Source organism: Vigna angularis, chromosome 1 (genome assembly GCF_016808095.1).
Source record: "Vigna angularis cultivar LongXiaoDou No.4 chromosome 1, ASM1680809v1, whole genome shotgun sequence".
Lineage (NCBI taxonomy): Eukaryota > Viridiplantae > Streptophyta > Magnoliopsida > Fabales > Fabaceae > Vigna > Vigna angularis.
Window position 1 is genome coordinate 9,809,251 of NC_068970.1, and position 21,398 is coordinate 9,830,648.

A 21,398-nucleotide genomic window follows, 5' to 3' on the forward strand; every position below is an offset into this window, starting at 1 on the left:
ATTCCTTTACCGCATTTCAATTCTAGGTCTAAATGAACCGTATTTCTACTGCAGTTCCAACTGCACGCGGTATAAACCGCGTTTTGCCGTTCTTTCGCCGGCATGCTCTCAACCACTAGGCCTCGACTTGATCTTCATCCCAACCAACCGAGAAATGCATCCAACCCAAACCTTCGTCTCGTCTAACCCAAAAATGCATTCAACCCAACACTGACGTCCTCTCAACCATTGTGATTAAGGTATCGACCTTCATTCTATTCAACCCATAAATGCATCTCAACACATATAAATAGCACATATAAACAGCACATACAAATATCACATACAAACAACAGTGAAAAGATTTTATATAGTTATATGCTTTTGACAAGGACACAATTGAAATAATAGAAAAATAGGAAAATGCAGGATAAGACTAATGAGATGCAGGGAGAATCCCTCCTCCTTTTTGGGCGATTTGGTAGAGACGAAAGATCAACCACCTCACCGATTCCTAAAAAAAAATCTATCTACTCTGTTTTGGACCTAATTAGAAAATGGTAGACAAAGAGACAAGTATTTGAGCAAATTATATTTCAGATATCTGCGCATGCATGTGACAAAAGCGAAATCGAATATGGTAAGGCCTCAACCTGCCTTATTCAAACTATTTTTAACTTAAAATACTAGATAGCCCGTAAAACCAATACAAAATATACAAAGTGCCAGAAAAATTGGACCGGCCAGAATGTATAGATTGAAGCCGCTTATATGAAGCACCTTGAACAAGTATACCAAGTCATTTCCTATATTCCATAAACTCCCATGTCAGAATTGAAATGAAAGCAAACATAGAACTTATTTCAGCCAGCTGCAACAAGCTCGTTCAGTAAAATCTCAAAACAAACTAAAATTTACAAAATTTAGTTTTACTAATCACGTACATAAGTAGGCACTTGATCTAGTTAATTCTAACACTGCCAGACAAAATGCACGACTACTAGCTTGATTCCTCCACAGCCTCATCCTTAGCTTTAGATTTCCCCTCATCAGCAATATGAAAACCCTCAATCTTGCGTGAAACCTCATCTGCAGTTACCTTCACCTTATCAATTGATCCATTTGCAGACAAGGCCTCCGAATCATCTAGAGTCAATGGGCCAGTCTGCCATATTCTGATGGTTCCATCCTCAGATCCAGAGGCATAGGATTCTCCACCAGGAGAAAAACGAACACAATGGACAGGACCATGGTGCCCCTTGTTGCATGCTGCCACATAGATTGATCATCAAAACAACATACACACTATAAAGGATTAAAGAACTGATGGTCAGTAGCTCTCACCAATCTCATTGCCTGTATGGAAATCAAAAACATGAACCCACATATCTTCTCCTCCTGCAACGAACTTGTTCCCAAACTTAGGCTCTAGTGAAACTGATTCCACTGTGCAGGGCATATCATAGCTCTTCACCAATCCATAGCTGAAAACAAAGGTAACTAAGATGTTAAACCATATAAGCATATTTGGGAAAAAACATAGATCATATGGCTTGTACTTACTAATTAGCATCCCAAAATTTTACAGTAGAACCATCAGCAGTGGTAATATAACGGCCGTCCTGACTCACTTCAGCACTTGTCACAGACGACTTGGTTTCAAGTGTCTGGACTATTTTACCACTTCTTACATCCCATAACCTGTGAAACATCAACTAGATTCAGTGCAATTTATATTAAATGCTAACATGTATACCAATAAATAAAAACAAGAAAGCTAACACAATTTACAACACAGGCAAACTTTCAGCATCAAAAACCAATGAAAAATATACCTGACTCCTCCCATATCGGTACAAGAACTCAATATTGTCTGGTCACTATGAAGCCAGGCAACAGTTCTGACAGAACCAGGGGATTTATCCACTTCTCTAGGTGGTGCATCAGGCCGATTCATATCATAGATGCGGAGAATTTTTTCCACTCCCCCAGTGAGCAAAAGGTGAGTATCCTGCTCCAAGGTATAAAATGTCAATGAATACGAAAATGTAAGCATTTGTAGACGAAATCCGTATAAGTGGGATTGAAAAAGTATATTTGCAAGTCATGCGCAAACACTATCTATGCCAAAGGATTTGTAAGCAGTGTAAAAGTAACATTTAAACACAAATTAGATGTAGAATAGTGTTTTTTAATATTGAATTTCACAATTCCAAGGAATTTAAAATGCATGGGAATAATATTACTATGATTAAATTTCTTTCATTTTTACAATACTTTCCTTAATTTAAAGAGTAATGTAAAATTCCTAAACTTTTAAAGCGTTATTTAAAATTCCAACATTTTGCTTAAAAAAAGACAATGAAATTCTCATCATTTTTATAAATTCTTTGGATTTAACATACAAACAAGCCATTTTGATGTATGATATTAAAAACTCACTTAAAAATTGAATTCCTCACCCAAAATTCCCCATCGAAGTACCCTAAAATTGGTGGAAAAGGAAGTTTGGATCAAGATAAATTCTCAAATAAAGAGACATAAAATAAATGCTCAAAGCATTAGACAGTTTTAAAACAGAACCTTAATAATAATATCTACCTAAAATTTTAAAACAAAACATACAGATCCATACAACTTCCTCTTATTATACTGTGTTGTGCCTCCCGTGTTCCAGAGGAACTAAACTTTCCCCATTTTGAAATTCTGAATTTAGCGGTTTATGGAATCAGTGAGCATTTTGCCTACCCTTCTTCCCTTATATGTTCTGGTGTGCCTCCCCTCACTATCCTACTAATGAGCCACTTGATTACCCAGCTAAAAGCTTAAATTGTTAACAAATGTATCTTCCTGCACTGAAAACTTGACCTTATGAACTTTTTGATTTGGTCACTTCTGCATTATATTATATTGTACAGTAATACTTTGTTTTCATGATTTGCTTCATTATGAAGTTCGAATATTGGATATATATTATTCTAGAATTATATTTTCTTTGGATACTGTAGTTAAGTATTTCAAATTTTAATATTGAGTTCATATTTAGTTTACTCTTACATCTTTATGGACCCTCAATGAGTCTACAAAAATTCTATAGTATGATGCCAGAGGTTTGGATTGTTGGAACTTGGAAATGCAGCAGAATCAAAATTCCTAAAGTTCCAACGTTATTCAGCATTAGAGGTGTTCAGAATAAAACCAATCCAAAAAAACGAAAACCAATCCAAAAATCAATTAAAACCAAAATCATTTAATTGATTTGGATTTTCTTTATGGAACACTTTGGAACTGATTCAGTTAACTGAACCAAAATCAATAATTTAAAGATCATTATATTACTTATTATTTGACTCGTATCCGAGAGATGTAAGAGGAAAACCTAACTTGACTTATCCCTATAAATTAGTAGCAAAGTAGTAGTATGTTTAATATATACATGGGGTAGAGTTAGAGTTATCTAGGTGGTGCAAATATTACATTATTAGCCTTTAGGGGATAAAAGTGGTAAAGCAGGATAAAATATTACTAGAAAGAAAGAATATAAAGAGACCGTTTAATGTTTCTGACTTGAATTTTACGCAAGTGTCAGGGATTGCTTCGTTTTCTTGGGAGATATCTAGTATTTATGTCACCGTATATCAATACAACATACACCTTTGTTTTTTGTTTTTCCTTTGTTGTAAAAGGGTACCTCACCTTTATATTTTACTCTAGTTCCTTTGTTAATAGGACAAAAAAAAGAAAGCTACTAGTCTATCTAAATAAATAGTTGAATAATATACAATATTGAAGAGAACAGATCTTTAATTACAATGGCGCATGAAATGAAAATTTTCATCATGATATAGCATCGGCCTGTCATGTCAAAATGATAAGGCTAGGTACATGTACTGATAAAAAATTATAAACAAAACTAAAAGTCAATCCACTCAAACCGCAAAAATTGGTTTGGCTTTTGATTTCTTTCATGTTCAAAAAACAATCCAGATATAATTTTAATGTTTGGTTCGGATGTACTTTTAATCTAGAAAACCGAACCAAACCACATCGTGACACATCTATACAACATGCAATAATGATGGCAACAAACAAATGACAATGTCTTCTAAATCAATGGAGTGACTATTTGTATGAAATCAAATGAATTGAATCTCAATTCATGTCAACTACCATGGTCCAATTTATTTTATGCTTTTATAAGTCATTGATTTATTGATTTTTCCTAATCCAAAAATGGATTTAAGCAGAAATCATAGTTATCAATGAAAAATAAATTAACGCATCCAAATCTACCTCTGAAAAGGCACATGCTCGAACAATGTGCTTGTGCTCAAATGAGTGCAATTCGTCTCCTGTTAAAGCATCCCAAACTTTTCTGCTCAATAAACCAAATGTAAAACTTTTAATCAATGAATTAAAACCTTAATAATATAAGGCACTACATTAATTGTTGGGTCTAAATTGATCACATCATACTACTTTTATGTTGTAAGAAAGGCAAATAAAAGAGTGACTCTAATGTACAGAAACCCTAAAGCCAATAACATGCGTCAGATACATTACCAGGAAGATCTAGCTGCCAACACTACAGAATCCATATCAAGAAGACAAATATATTTCAACAACTTCCATAACACGTGACGGTGTTCCTAAGGCAATAGTAAGTTACTAACATGAATGGAGCCAAGAAGAAAGTGCACAAGAGAGCAAAGATAACCAAGAAAGCAAGTTTACAAGTAAACACATTACTAATAACAAATAAAACACCATAAAATGCATGGAGCAACGAGTAAAAGCTTAACAGCCAACACATTTAAAAGAAAATTACACAAATAGAACAAAATCACATACGTTGAGAAATCAGCAGAAGCAGTTGCAGCACGCAAGGCATTAGTATCCAAGCAGCAACTCCACACAGCACCTTTGTGCCCTTCAAATGTTCCAATCCAGTCCCCAGTCTCTCCATTTCTGAGCATAGGACTGGAATCTGAACACCAAGAAAAAACTTAAGCATGAAATCTTCCACTCCACGTGATCATAGACAATACATCAAAAACCAATACAACAAGCTCAGACACTCAGTCAGTGCCGAAATACACAATTTAACTGCGCCTGCAATAACACCCCAAAATAATTTTCTTTTACTTTCATTTATTCGAGCGCGGAAAATAATATTAAGCAACCTCATTATCTATGGTCACGTCGATGAGCACTTGGGTATCAACATCTGAGGACTAGGCACCAACAAAAATCTAAAATAATTTCAGATCCAAGAAAAGACCAAGAAACATCCGAATTGAGATACGAAAACATTTACCACCCCGAATTTAAAGCTGAAAAGGCAAAGATTATAGAAAGAGAGAGAGAGAGAGAGGGTACCCTTGCTTGCACTGATGAGGAAAAACCCATCAGGCGTAACAGGACTGTAGAAGAGATCGACCACCGGGCGCGAGTGGCCGTGGCACACGAGGGGAACTGCTACCTTTTTCTTGTCCATTCTCCAATATTATTATCGTGATAGCTGAAGCCTACTTAATGGAAAGATAAAGCGAAATAACAATAATAATTCTAAGGAAAATTTAGGTGAAGTTTGTTACGGAAGTATGAAAAGATTATTATTCTTGTTATTATAGAGAAACCCTAAATCTACGGTTAGAGTAGCAAAGAAGAGGATGAGTAACGAGTATGGTGTATTGATTGACAAGAATGGGTGTCTTATGTGGGTAATAACAGTGAGTAGAGAGAATTGCAGAGCAGAGAGAGAAGGATCCTAAACCTAACCCTGGGAACTGAAAATGGCGTGAGGAATTGGGATCGAAATGATAAAAGGAAGGAAAATAGTGTTAATAGTATTATTATATGAAAATGGTAAAGAAGGAGAAGAGGAAAGGGTAGGTTTGTATTGTAGGAGTATGAGGGTGGAGGCTAGGCACGAAGCGAGGTTAAGGTGGCTCTGGATCAGCCCTTTTGTACCGTGTCTCTGCTTTCTCTCTCCGATGGAGATGGTGGATTCTGGACCCCACTCCACACACTTACACGTATGCACCCCAATGCAATGCCCACCTCTTCTTCCCATTTCCCAACCATCATGGGCCTAGGCCCATTCCTTTTCTTATTTTTAAATGTTTCGGTCAGTGGGTTAGACAAAATTTTTTAAACGTCTGTCTTCTTCTCAATAATGTATAAACATAAAGTAGAATCACATTTTATGTCATATTCTAGAGTTGCATTTGTCGCGTAAATTAAAACTATCATAGATTGATCTTATTGGTCTGAGTTATACTATTTTAGAACTTGTTCATGATCACATAGGATAATTATCTTATTTTATTGTAATTAGTTATATGGTATTTGGAACCACAAATAAATTCTTCTTGATATTGTTTAAATTTATCTAAGTTTTGATGAGAAATATTTAATGTCCAAATTTTTATATTAAATACGGAAATGAAGATGCTTATGTAAATATGAATCTCAAGCTCATTCTCCTACTCGTTCTTATACTTGTTTTTGTATCTTCTTTGTTTGTCTTTATTTTAAATTATTAAAACACTTATAGTTTGTAGATAATATAATAAACGTATCATCAATCATTGTTCTCTTTTACCATTAGCTTCACATCATTTAAAAAATCTTTATTTCTTTCTTTTGTCAAATAAATTTTCATTACATTTATTGCTTGTTGTTTAACATGTTCAATATTTATGAAGTTTACACAAATCCATAAAATAATTTTTTTTGTTACAATCTTAATTACACAAGCCTCGATTTTATTAAATCAAATAGATGTTATGACATATTCGATTATTATACTATTTTCTAATATTTTTATTTATCATTTTTTTTATATGAGAATATTTCAATTTAGAATATTCAATCACATAAACTCTTATAGTGTGCGTTACTTTGACATTAAATAATTGATAAAATCATTTTTTTTATTATGTGATTCTTAATTTTTGGTAATAACTGATGAAAATGAGGGTGCAACAAAATGTTATGATCATTAAATAGGGATAAGAATAGAAATAAATTTTTACTTCAGCGATATAGAGATAAGGTAGTCACCTTATTGTTATCTCTATTTGATACATTAATATTTAATTTTTATATTTGACACAATAGTAGTTATCATGTGTAATTTTAATGCTCACATTTCAAACATCAAACTCTTCATTTTCTTCTATTTTTTTTGTTTTACTTATTTGTTCCTACCTCATGCACATTAGAATTTCTTTTTTCTCTTCATCGTTCTCTCTCAAAATTTAATTTAATTTCTCTTTATTTTGAACTCAGAACCTATCATGTAGTAGTTGGTGTGTTCAAGTTCAATTTACTCTATCATATTTCATTTTGGATTAAGTGATTTTTTTTTCTTTGAAAATCTATCATATTTCATGTTGGGGACTTTTTTTTAGTTATTACTTGGATTGCAATCAACTTTTAACTTTTATGCAAAGGAAATTTTTCTCAAACATAATTGACTTATAAATATTATGTATGACTCTTATTGTTATTGAGTTGGTGATTTGTATACTGAAATGAAAATTGATGAATGTTGATTATTACATGGGTTTTTTAAATATGTAATGGCTAAGAAGGGACAAATTGAGTATTATTTGTTAAATTGGGCAAAGTATGCTTTTTACAAGTCTAAAATTATTTCAAACTTTATAGTGTGGTTGATTTAATTAAAATTAATTTTGAACTCATTTTGGGCTTTATGAAAAAAAAATGTTATTTTTTTAGAAGATGTGTGTATCTCATGTAATTCATAATGAAACTTACATAAAACATTATATTAGGTGTTTTGTGAGAATTAAAAATACATCAAAATACCTACAATCTCCTTGAAGATTATGTTGCCTGCTTCGTGATCTTTGTTAAGTTACATGCAACACTCGGTCACAGTATTAGTAGAATTGTAATTTTTCATATCAAATTTATTTAAAATTTCTTTTACGTATTTGTTTTGTGAAACAAAAATTCCATTAGTTAGAAGCAATGAGAAAGAAAATGGTATGGAAGTTAAGGTGTGTGAATCTAATGCTCATATGCGATTAATGTTTTATGGGTCTTTTTGTCTTAATATTTGTTGGAATCAGTTAATTTTTCAATTTTTTTTATTCTCAATGTACTTTTCACTTTTGTTAAAATGTTATATTAGATTAGTGTTGATACCATTAAAATGATAATGGTTTCGCATATTCGCCTAGACATGAGACAAATGATTTGAAACAATATAGCAGACTGAAATATGATAACTATCATCTTGGTCCCTTTTATGTAGTCAGATTAATTTTATTTTATTTTTCTCTTCTCTTAGGTTTATATGTGTACTTCATTCTTCGTTAATGTCTCACTATCTATCATCATCATAGTATAATTGTAATGCTTAGGAGTTACAAAATTAGTGTTATTCCTCTTATGGTCATGACAATAGGAGTTTCAAGATTGTATTCATTTGCTATTGTAATTATTTTTCAATATTGAGAACATATGCAAGTGATAAGAATGTGAGAAATAAATATTAGAGTTAGCTTAACTACAACGTCAGAGAGTTATACAATTATATTTTGTGAAATTATAGTTGAATGTGTATATTTAATTTGTTTTGTATCTAAATCTAAATTTATCGCCACCACGGTACTTCAAAAACTGTTTCCAAATTTGACAGATATTTAACCAACCAAAAAACTTTATTTATTAAAATATTTAATCTATTTTTCACCTTAGAAAATAACTAAATATCACATAACATTCACCCAAATTGAAAATACACATATGTCATATATCGTTTTGTCGTTAGTAATTATAACAATGTTAACCAAATAAATCATATTGACTCTTTTTAATAGAAATAAAAACTACATAAAAAAACCACATTAACTTTTTTCTTACAAACATTAAGAATAAAAGACCTATTAAATCCAAATTAAAACATACAGATTATTAAAAAAATATTATTTAATTAAACAAACAAGCCTATTAAATAAGAATATTATTTTTTTGAAAAATAAATAAAATAAATCTACCTCTAAAATCAAATAAAACAATCTGCTATAAGTTGTCTTAAATAATTGTGACTAAAATGAAAGTTTTGTCCTAAATAATGGTGACTAATGAAAATTCATTAAATTTATCCCACGGTGCTAATAATTTGTTTCAACTCTCTTGATATATCTATATATTTTTAAATAGATCTATTTAAACAATATAATATCAATTTTAGCATTGTCTCAATAGAAAAATATAAATTATTAACATAATTATCAAGCTAAATAACCATAACAATAAAATATATTTAAATTATTACAAAAAAGTTATTGATAGTTTATAAATGAAAATTTCGCTGCATTTCTCTTCAAGATGCTACAAAATCTATCTCTCATGTGTTCACACCAATAAGATGATAATTACAAAATAGAAACACAAAAACACAAGAAAATACTAAAAGAAAACGACAAGGTAAGCTAATGTATAAAAAAAAATTCTAAAACAATTAGACCATATCAAATCTAAATTTTTATAAAATACAATAATTCATATCAACAAACATAAATAGTTGACACTAGATTTAATTATCTGAATATATGTTATGATACATGTATTTAATGTAGGTGTGCCTTCGTAATAGTATTTATACTCTACAGAGTCCTAAACACAAGGGTTATCACTTTACTACTCACGAAGTTAATTTTTCATGCCTAAACCAAAGTCTAGAAAATATTTATTGTCATTTTTTCCCTTCACCCCATTCATCTCTATATGAGTTGAATAGTTGGTAGAATATTAGGATACCCATTTTTAGAACTCTCATATGTCAAAACATACACTAAACATACCACAACCAATTAATCCTTTGATAGCTTTCAATCATTCACATGTCATATTATAAGCCAACCATTGTTCTAACATGCACATAATCACACATATTAAACACATAATAAGAGATATATGCAAATTTAGTTAAAATTATGATATTTTTGCTCAGTCGCAAGATCTGCCTGTTTAGCTAGTAGGACTTGATAACACAATTGGTCAGTCACCAAATATGCTCGCTCAGGTAGTAGGGTCTGACAATACACTCGCTCAACCACCAAAATATGTTCGCTTAGGTAGTAGGGTCTAACAGCACAAATGTCAAATCAATCAACCATCACATTATACACAATTCAATGACTAATTTCATCTCAAATGCAAAACCACAAAATATATCAACATTTCAACATATAATCACCAAAGATTATTTAAAACCCTTAACTCAACTCAACATATCATATTTTATCAAACAACTCAATTACACAAACCAACTATCATACAATATACAATAAGCATTTATAAGTTTTATGAGTTAAAATCAATGTAATTAGATTTCCTTACCTAATAAATGACCAAATTATTCTAAAAAGCCTAAAACAAATCCAAACACAGCAGAAAACCTATATGTTCCTACGAACAACAGAAACACAATTAGAAAAGACCATGTGAATCATTGATTGGTAGAGAGTATTGTAGAAGACTCAAATGCCACATGCAACACCAGATAGCTTACATGTAAAAGAAGACAAAACAGATAAAAAATACAAATTGAAAACCAACTTACTCTATCTAAAAAATTTATCAATCCAAATTGAAGAACGGTTAGGATCAATCCAACGATTTCGATTTTTCTATCAAACAAACCGAGAATGAAAAATCATAAAAAAAAAAATCAAAGAACTCTAAAAATCTAATTTCTAAAAAAGTTATATATTTTAAAATTATAAAACTTAATGATAAAAAATCCATTTATATTAAAACTTTTTAATATAAGTGTCAAGCTTTACTATTTTTAAATTATTATCACTTATATAATATATAATATCTCGCTAATATTTTCAATACAACTCTCACACATATATATATATATATATATATATATATTATAATTATATTGATTAAGAAATTAGAATAATGAAGTCATTCTCGAACAGAGCTGGAATTTACTCTACATCTGTAGTTTCGTGTGTGCCCGAGTGGCCGGTTGCGAAGGGTGCCATGGGAATAATTTAGTATTGGTGCTGTATAGGACTTTACTCTACATTTCTTCCAAATCCTTCCATTATGACATAATTAATTTGAGTCATCAATGCGTTACTTGCCTAGAGTCTATTGAGGACTGTTATTATTAGCAAGGATTGCGAGCACAACACAACTTTTGGGTTCATGCATTGCTAATCATGACTTTTCTTTTATCATTATTATTTTTGTTTACTTTTGTTTTTTTGGCACAATTAGGATTCTATCTAATATTACTTCGGACAAATATTTATATGGATTTTGATTAAATTCATAATTTATTTAAACTTTTATGATATTTGTACGAATTATTCATAATTTCAATCAATAATTAATATTTTTATAGGAATTTTGCTTATTACATTTTAAAGGATTTGTTTTTGTTACATCTTTTTTGTTCTTCTAAGTTAAAATTTTATTCTTTTAATAAGTTCAATTACGTTCTAAACTTTTTATAAACTTGATAACTTTTAATGAAGTTTTTATTAATTTTTTTATTTATCCAGTATTCAAAAGTTTTATATTTTCTAATTGAATATTTGTTGTTTAATTTTTTTTGTGTGACATGATTATTATTTTAATGTTAAGATGCTTACTTGTTTACGCATGTTAAAAAATGTGTATGGTATGGTATCTAACCTGAATGGTAGTGTCATCCCTTTAATTGGGTTATCATTAAAGTTATTATTATTAGACCAATAGCTTGGACAAACAAACAATTAATAAATTAATAATATTTAAAAATATTGATATCTGATTAGAGGATAATGTAATTGTTTGAGTAAGGGACCAAATTTAAAGATAAGTTCATTTTATTGGACTTATATCAGTTTAGCGTCCATGAAATAACTTATAAACAGAACATTAAACCGCAAAAGTAAGAAGGTTTAATTAATTTCGAGTATTCACTCTACTGAATATTATCACGTTAGTCATTGACTTGAGCGTCGGAATACCTTTTGCATGTACCTCTCACTCGGCTCGCACAGGAAGAAACTTAGAGCAAGAGATTCAGATGTCGGAGAATAAAAAGACTACGACAGAAAAGGTATTTCTCTTTGTCCTACACAATTATAAAATATATTTTTTTATTAATATATTATAATAAATGTAAAATAATAAACATTTCTTTACTTTTTTTATAGAAAAGTTAGTGTATAATAAGAAACTTTCACTAATAACAGTTTTTTTTACCAACATAGAAATTAAAAAAAATGATAATCTTATTATTCAACATGTTTTTAATTAAATTAATGAAATTTACTTATTATTATACATTAATCACAATATTAAAAATAAAAATTCACATTACATAAAAATAAGTAAGCAAAATAATAAAATAAGATAATAGTCAATACATTAAATAAACACAAAAGTAAACAACAAACACTCCACTAAAAGAATATAAATTTTTAAAGACTTAATACATAAAATAAAAATCAACATATATGTTAGTGTTAGTATTACTTATCATTGTCAATATTATTATTTTATATTTAATTCCCTCCTTAAATTTTATTATCTTGATTTAATTAAATCTTTATATTTATTATTTTGATTCAATTTAATTTTTTTAAATGAAATAATTTTGTCTTTTTAAATTAAGATTAAATTTAATTTTTATATAGATATTTTTATTAAAATTTAAATTTTTATTAAATATTTTTTAAATTATATTTAAACCAACTCTATCTATAACTATAATCTTGTTAAAAATACTTTTATTAATGTACGTGAATTTTTTATTAACTTATTTGTTTTATAACTAGATATGTTCATTAACCATAATTATGGAAAAAAAATGAAATCCTTATAAAAAGTTTACAGGTAGAAAAATTCAAACATAAGTCTAATCATTTTATTATAATAATATAGTTAGATTTATTTTAAAAATTTTAATAAAAATATAAATATAAAATTTATATAAAAATTAAATTTGGTTTCAATTTAAACATGAAAAAATTATTTCATTTAAAAAATTAGAATCAATCAAAATAACACATATAAAAAATAAATTAAATATAAAATAATAACAAATGACCCTATCACATCACACTAATAATACATACTAACTTTTCATGTAAATAATTTTCTTAAATAAAAATAAACAAAAAAACCATAAATTAACATGTGATATATATTTAACGTTATTTATACCATTGACGAAAAAAAACAAAATTACATCAATTTTTAAATAATTAAAACCTAATTGAAAAAAAAAACAGTTTAAAATATCTTAAAAATTAGAAAAAAAACATATTTAAACCATTAAAATTTTATCCACATGTTCAAATATTATTCTAATTCATGTTGTACTTATAACTTTTTGTTTGTAGAATAATGATTTTGACTTGGTATCTAAATAATGAAATGTAGAAAGTGGTCTGACAGCTCACATGACTGTGGCTGCTTTGTGCCTCTATCAACGCAGAATGTCCGCTCCAAATTTTCATTTTCCTTGAAAGAACTGACAGCTCAAAATAAGAACTGACAGCTCAAAATAAGAACTGACATTTATGTCTAATTCGTAGAATCCTAATAATATAATTTAAAAAGGTTTGAATACAAGTGAATAAAAAAACTAAAATAATAATAACGGTCTAACTTATGGGTGATTAAACTCTTCGGAAAATAAGACTTTAAACATGTTAATTCAAGTTATAAACAATTTTTTCCTTTGATATTTTTCAAACACCGTTTTACAGATCCGCACAAAAAATGAAAACCGAAAATACGATGAATTTAATAACCCTAATGATTAATATATTTTAAAATAATAAAAAATTAACATTTATTCTCTTAATATTACCAAATAAGCAAACCGTGTGTATACAACTAAAACTACGGTATTTATTACCCATTGTTTTTATCATTTAGAATAATTAAAACACAAAAAGGATTGACTCCAACTAGAGAAAAACAAGTGGCATTAACTTGTATAAAGGTTCAAAATGTTAGTCCATTTTTAAAAGTTTCAATTAGATTTTGATTAATTTTAATTGGATTTTCGATGGTACAAATTTTATTGTTTAAAACTATTTTGGAACTAATTTGCTAAGAAAGGAATATCATTTTGATAAATTAAATAAATATAAGCTCTTTTAAATACACAAAATACAAGTTATGATAGTTGATAGAATGGTAAGCGGTGACAAGCTAGTGTTGAGCACCAATTTATTATACAAGTTTGAGAGCATTTTAACTTTAGGTCGTTGGATGCTAGTTTTGTATGGTTGAGTGCTACTATTTGTGAATGGTTTGACACTAAACAGTGTTAGAAGCGTCATCTTTGTACTACATGTCTGAAGTATTAGAACATTGAATGTTAGAAAGTGTCGTTGAGCGTAATTGTTTGTGAAAAGAATGACGTTGAGCACCATGGCTGGTGTTAAGCGCCACCTTCTGCGAGAAGTTTGACACTGAGTGCCACCTTCTACAATAAGTTTGGGGTTGTGCGCCACCTTTGAGGGTCAGTGTATGTGTGGATGTATTTGTCTTCTTTGACTGTTCAAGATAGATTTAAAATGAATTTTGTGTATGTTTATGAATATTATGATGATTTATTAAGATGATGATATTTTATGGATATGCATGGTGACAGCGTTGAGAGAATTTAAAGGAGAAATTATTTGTGGTTATGATCTTTAGTGTAAGCCTTGACATTTGAGATTCCGTGAGAGGGTATCTTGATGTTTTAATAACCCTTCATACTCAAATAGAGCAAAATGGGTTATATTAGTAGTAGGAGATTCTAATTTATGATTAGAGTTTGGTTTTAGAGCGAAGGAGATTAACCTTATGGGTGAGTGAGTGATAACCCCTTGGCTAAGTTCTGCATAACCTAAAAATCACACAGGTGCTTACCTCCAATGAGTTTTGATGTCAAGGACATGTATCTTGATAATTAAATCTAAAAGGAGTTTTTATGTGATATGGATGTTTTATGAATGGGTGATAGATGGTATACTATATATGTCTGTTTTATGAAAGTTTTTTGCACATTAGATTATTATCATGTTGTTTCTCTTGATGTTCTCTTGTTTTTTTTTTTTTTTGTGATAATCATTTTATTGGTATGAGCAGATGAGAGATAAGTGTTGAAACATTTTTTTTGAATGACGGTGATGTTGTAGGATATTTTTTTCTCATCGTCTAATAGTTTTTCTTAGTTGTTTTTGTATATATTTTATTATTATGAGATTTTTAAAACATATGTATTAATATATGTGTAAAACAGTCGATTTTGTTTAAATTAAATTGTGGGTATTACACGAATTTGATTAATCTAATAGTATATTTTTAAATTAAGTACTTTTTTATAAAATATTTTTGAAAATTATAAAAATTAAAATAGCATATGTAAATCAGAGTTAAACACTATTAAGTTAATATCTAATTAATGTGTTATTTATATAAATATATTAATACTTTTATAGATTATTTTTTATTTATTTATTACATATATACAATTAAAGAATTTATTAAACTTAACTTCTATGGATAATACTCACATTTCTTAAGAAAAAACCGAACAACTTATTTAACACGGAATTTAATATCTGTTTCTTCTTTTTTTGTTTTAGAATTTTAATTTTAGTTTCTAAATAAAAAGTTCCGTGTGTAAGACGTCGGATTATTTTATCGTTATCACTCTTTTTCTAGAATTAAACAATGACATTAACTTATTTATAATATAATATATAATAATATTATTGGAGTAATTATTCAAATTTGTTGTCCTTACTGATAGAATATTGATAAAAAAAAATTGGAAATGAGGTTTTGAAAAATTTATTTGTTATTATGAATTAAAATGAAAAGAAGGTTCTGTTCACTTAATTATTAGATGTCAAATTCGTTAAGATAATAGTGTTAGAATAAATTACTGTATTTGTCTATTTTCAAATTTGAAATTTTATTATATAAATCTTTACTTCAGGTTTTCTTTATAATTATTTTTCCATTCTTCCAGTTAAGTGCTAATGAAATGAAAATTCAATTTTGAAAAAACTTTTTTCATTTTAATGAGAAATGTGGATTTGTCTTTTAAATCCTTCCAATTAAAGCTTACGAGAACGAGTATTCATTTTTTAAACTACTTTTCTATTCCCTTGATATATGTTTAGTTTTTGTTGTGGAATGAAAAATTGTTCTATGAATTCTCATTCCCTTTAAATATCGATTAAGAAGCTTGTTATAAATAATAATTTGATATAGTTCAAAAATAAGGTCAATGCCATCTTAAATTTACCTTTTCGTTAACAAATTAATTTAAAATCTAATTTTTTAAATTAACTTGTAAAATGAAAATTGCATATATTAATAATTGATTTCATCATAACGCGAGACTTTCAATACTTTCTCCTCAATTCCTCTAAACGAATTCTAAGCTAAAAAAAATCCTAATTTTAACTAACTTTAGATCGGAAAAATTGTCAATATAAAATATCATATAATGATATTTTAGAAGCACAGAGAATGTTATTCACTGGGTTTGATGATTTGTCTCGTCATTTAATATTAAAACTATGATAAGAAGTATACTTTGAATTGTATTTTAGTATTAGTCTAACGTGACCCACTGAAATAAAGACAGGAGACATGTGGGTGCCAATACATTAAATTGTTTTGGTCAAATTTCTGGTAAATGTGGGTCTTTTGATAATGATAATAACTTTAATTCACCAATAAACTTTTAAACTTTTGTAGATTGCACGTATGGACTTCCTTAAGTCACGTTACTTAGATGCATCCCACCAGGTTTCAAAACGCTTAGATTTTGGGTCAACATTATATTACACAAATTTCAAAAGATTAAACTACAAAATGAACCAAGAGGAATTGGTATATTCGTATTTTTATTGGAAAAAAGTTATTATTGAGAGATATTTGAGTTGGGTTTCTCTAAATTTGGATTTTTTTTTGGAAGAGATTTATTCATCGTGGTAGTAAGTATACGAGCTTTGTAAAATAGAAAATATATTAGAATATTAAATAATAAGTCAATGCTTTTTCTGAAAATTATTGAGTTTTTATAGAGTATTTTGGTCTTTGATAGATAACCTAAATATGAAATAAGAAAAAAAAAATCACTGAGTTTCTTATCATCTTATAATACATTTTATTGGTGATAATTTATTAAAATATTTTAATTATATATGATCAATTAATATTTAAGCAACCTACAATTGGTATCATAGTCGATAGTTCAAGTTTGATAACTGACTCAAACGAGTAGGATACAAACAAAAGTCTCATACAAAATAAAATAAAAAATCGACATGGATTTATATATATGTATAAAATACCTTTATTAGTAAAAAACTTTTTAGAGTAAAACCAAAAACAAATTCGTTAAGAGTTGACCAAAAACGAAAATATCTTACTAGAAAATCCATGTATATCTATTAATTCATTAGCTTAAAGTTTTGAGAATAAATATATTTCTTAATAAGCCAAACATATATATATATATATATATATATATATATATAAGTTTTTTAAATTGAAAGTTTGAGGAGTTATCCTTAACAAATGAATAATTATTATTATTATTTTATTTTCCAGGACGAATGAGTTAAAAAGTCAGTTTAAACTGAATATTTTTATCCTATGTTTAATTATTTACTTGAATGAATTAGTTAAATGTATCATGATATTTAATTGTTTGCTTTGAACATATTTAAATAAATATTATAATGTTTAGTTTCTTTAAACTATTTTAATTGAGTATACTGAATAACTTTAATTTGGTGTCTCAGTTGTCTAGTTTGAACCATTGATTTAATATGATGTTTTAGTACGACTTTGTTATAAATACAGAACAACTTTTATTTAACGTTGTTGGATATCAATGATTCAATATGGTAACTTGAAGATATTTTTGAAAGAAATGTACCTTTTTTAAGTATATCCCCTATTAAAACCTTTTTAGGAAAGAAAAAAACACAAAGCTAAAAGAAGAGTACACCATTTCATTACAATCATTGGAATTAATTGTAGTAATTTTTGTATTCCATCTTATTGGTATAAAGGTCCGTTAATTCTTCAAGCTTGTATGTTTCGTTTTGTAGAAGTTCATCCTAATTGGGTGTAAATTCTTTTTCATATCTATGGCATCAAATTTCTACGAGCTTTCGCCATATTTCTTTTTTTGTTGAAGGTCTCTTTGACATGTGTATTATAGTGTGTCAGACATTCTACTTTTGAAAATATTTTTTTAATCCTAATTTCTTATATTATTTCATGAAATATGTCTAGTTCTATTCCAAGTTTTCATCATTATTATTTTCATCCAAATTTTATGTTTGTTAATATGTTTCTCAAGCTCAACTGGAATCATGGAGTTCGACCTATACGTAAGTCGGACAATAAGATTCCTTCACAGATGACTAATGAGTATAATGAAAATATGTTGAATTTTTCTTCATGTAATTGATCTTTCACAAAATCACATTATAATATTTAAATCAGATAATTTAAATATATTTCTTCACGTAATTTTTAAGATGATTTTAAAAATCAAAACCATGACAAATTTATTAAGATTTGAATAAGATAATATTTCAAATGTAATAAATGACTCTAACAATATTTTATTTTAATAAAATTGAGGTAGAAATATAGACGTGTTTGTAAGGATAATAAATCTTTATTCTTCTTAACTCTTAAGGAGTTTGTTTTGATATATTTGGTAGTATTTAATAACATTATTTTGATATATTTGAAGTTGAACCGTTAATATGTTTTTGTGAAAAAAAATAAAAGAGGTTTCTAAAATGAAATCTCTTGGGAAACTTACGTGATAGCCTCACATAATTTAAAAACAATGTATAAAAAACAATTTAAATTCTTGAGTGGAAATAAATTTTTTTAATTTGTCATTACGATACAATTCTATATTAATTCTCACAAATTTTATTTCCAAATTCACTCTCATTTACCTTCAAATTCACTTAAATAAACGACAAAAAAATTTATCTTCAAATCCACTCCCTCAAATCCACTCAACATTGTTCTCTTGAGTGGATTTGGGGGAGAGTAACTGAAGAAATTTGAGAGAATTTGAAGATAAATTTTTTTATTGTTTATTTGAGTGAATTTGGAGGTAAATGAGAATCAATTTGGAAGTAAAGTTTGTGAGAATTAGTATAAGATTTTATTGACGTGACAAATTAAAAAAATTTACTTCCAAATCCACTCTCATTTACCTCCAAATTCACTCAAATAAACGATAAAAAAATTTATCTTCAAATCCCCTCAATTACTCTCCCTCAAATCCACTCAAGAGAACAAGGCCTTAGGTTTTGATCACTTGAATGAGTTTGAAAAAGAGTAATGAGGATTTGAAGATCATTTTTGTTTTGTTTATTTGAGTGGATTTGGAGGTAAGTGAGAGTAGATTTGGAATTGGAAGTAAAGTTTGTGAGAATTAATGTAGGATTTGTTTGATGTGACAAATTAAAAAAATATAGTTCCAAATTCGCTTTTACTTACCTCCAAATCTGCTCAAATAAACAATAAAAATATTTTCCTTTAAATCTTCTCAAATCCATTCAATTACTCTCTCTCTCAAATTTAACAAAATATTAATCGTCGTTTAAGGACAACCAAGATCAAATCACATAGCTTTACTTTCAATAGTCTCATGTCAAGTAATAGTAAAAAAACAAGAAACTCCACAACAATACCTTAAAAGCATCAATTTACTCTAACAATATTCTGAACTTAATGAAAGTATGATGATTTAAGTTAGGTTGGAGTTATTTGTCATTCCGGAAGTCTATCAACCATGTGCAGAAGGGTCCAGCAAATTAATAAATGAGTGTGAACGCGAGAAAACAAAGTTTTTATGCAGTTACTTTCTAAATAATATTAAGAAGTACCTTTAGCCATCTATTATATAATTCCGACGTCTTAATATCTTATCCTCGCGCACCTTCATCTCTCCGATCATGTCACCAACAACACTTCACTATTTTTCTTCTTTCTTCCTTCTTTTCATAATTCTCTCGCACCACTCCAACGCTGACGTTGGCACCTCTTCCCGTTACTCCCCTCCATATTTACGTAAGTACCTTCATCACCAAAAATATATATATGTAAATACCTCAAACTATAAACTAATCAATTCATTCTTAATTATATATCTATCATATTATATAGCCTCGGGATGTTACGGCAACGAAGCCACGCAGTTTCCGTCGAGTAATCTTTTTGCGGCGGCCGGAGATGGAATCTGGGACAATGGAGCGGCGTGTGGGAGGCAGTACCTTGTGAGATGTATAAGTGCAGAGGAACCTATGACTTGCATTCCCGACCAGAGTATTCAGATTAAGATTGTAGATTACGCCGCATCTGCGGTGTCGCCGCCCTCCACCGCCGGCACAACCATGGTTCTCTCCGACAAGGCTTTCGGGAGTATCGCCAATTCATCTGCCGCCTTGATCAATATAGAGTTCCAACAGTAAATTCCAAACTGCTCTTTCTTTTTCTGTGTAAAGAATTAATCAATTAACTAGTATGCTTCTAAGTCAGCACAACCAACAAACACGAAAGTTTAATTAATTGATTTCTATTTATTTACGTACCGAAGTTTAATAAAAGGAAGCTTATTGGCGCATCATTACATCTTTGCTTGCAGGGTATAACATGTATATGCAAATAATTGGTGGTACGTGCTTGATCGGGGGACCAAAGTTGCATCAGGAAGTTTGCCTTGAATATGATCCGTGAATGATTTGATTGTGTTTGGAGTTGGGATTCAATTGTTGTTACAACATTATCATTTTGGGAAATCGTGTTACCATATTTGGGTAATTTTGTGGTGGGCTCCAGTTTTTGGGTTTTTTTCTGTAATTGAATGAAGAGAGTGTTCTAGGAAATTTCGTGGACGCAGACTCGCTTTGAATGATTCCATGAGTGGGAGGCATTTATGTTGTGCAGTTTCAGAGTGATTGTAATTATTGGTTAGTCAAAGAAATAGCATTTTTCCTCCGCTTTGCTATCTCCGCTTTTGAATTCTGAAATATTATACTTCAATGTTACTTTGGAACCGTTGAAATGTCGCTTAAAACTATTGATGCTCAACAACTTTCATACACAAATAACTAATAATAAGTTTTAAAATAATAACTAACGCTAAATAATAAATAATATTATTTCTATCCCAAGTCCATCAATATTATTAAAATCAATTACCATATATAATTTATTTTAGAGTTTTATTTATTACGATTTTGTCTTTAAAAATATTTAAAAAAAATTAAATCGATTTAGACCCGATCCTTAATCGTATTAATCGTATTATGTTTGATAGAAACATATTTCTTCTCACAAATTTAAGACAAATGTTTTAA

The 21,398-nt window shown here is 28.7% G+C and overlaps 2 protein-coding genes across 2 annotated transcripts; one reads left to right on the forward strand and one right to left on the reverse strand.

Annotated features, from left to right (window-relative positions):
* Window positions 1–695: 695 nt before the first annotated feature.
* On the reverse strand, window positions 696–6,016 carry LOC108320226 (uncharacterized). The gene is made up of 7 exons (XM_017551600.2): window positions 5,359–6,016; window positions 4,831–4,966; window positions 4,273–4,354; window positions 1,815–1,990; window positions 1,543–1,680; window positions 1,324–1,463; window positions 696–1,248 (listed from the first exon to the last, which is right to left on the reverse strand). The coding sequence occupies exons 1-7, from the start codon at window positions 5,474–5,476 to the stop codon at window positions 980–982; spliced, it is 1,059 nt and encodes a 352-aa protein (XP_017407089.1). The 5' UTR covers window positions 5,477–6,016; the 3' UTR covers window positions 696–979.
* A 13,932-nt stretch (window positions 6,017–19,948) lies between these two features.
* LOC108338727 (EG45-like domain containing protein) lies at window positions 19,949–21,046 on the forward strand. Its single transcript, XM_017575787.2, has 3 exons — window positions 19,949–20,109; window positions 20,206–20,506; window positions 20,684–21,046. The coding sequence occupies exons 1-3, from the start codon at window positions 19,995–19,997 to the stop codon at window positions 20,688–20,690; spliced, it is 423 nt and encodes a 140-aa protein (XP_017431276.1). The 5' UTR covers window positions 19,949–19,994; the 3' UTR covers window positions 20,691–21,046.
* The last annotated feature ends 352 nt before the right edge of the window (window positions 21,047–21,398 follow it).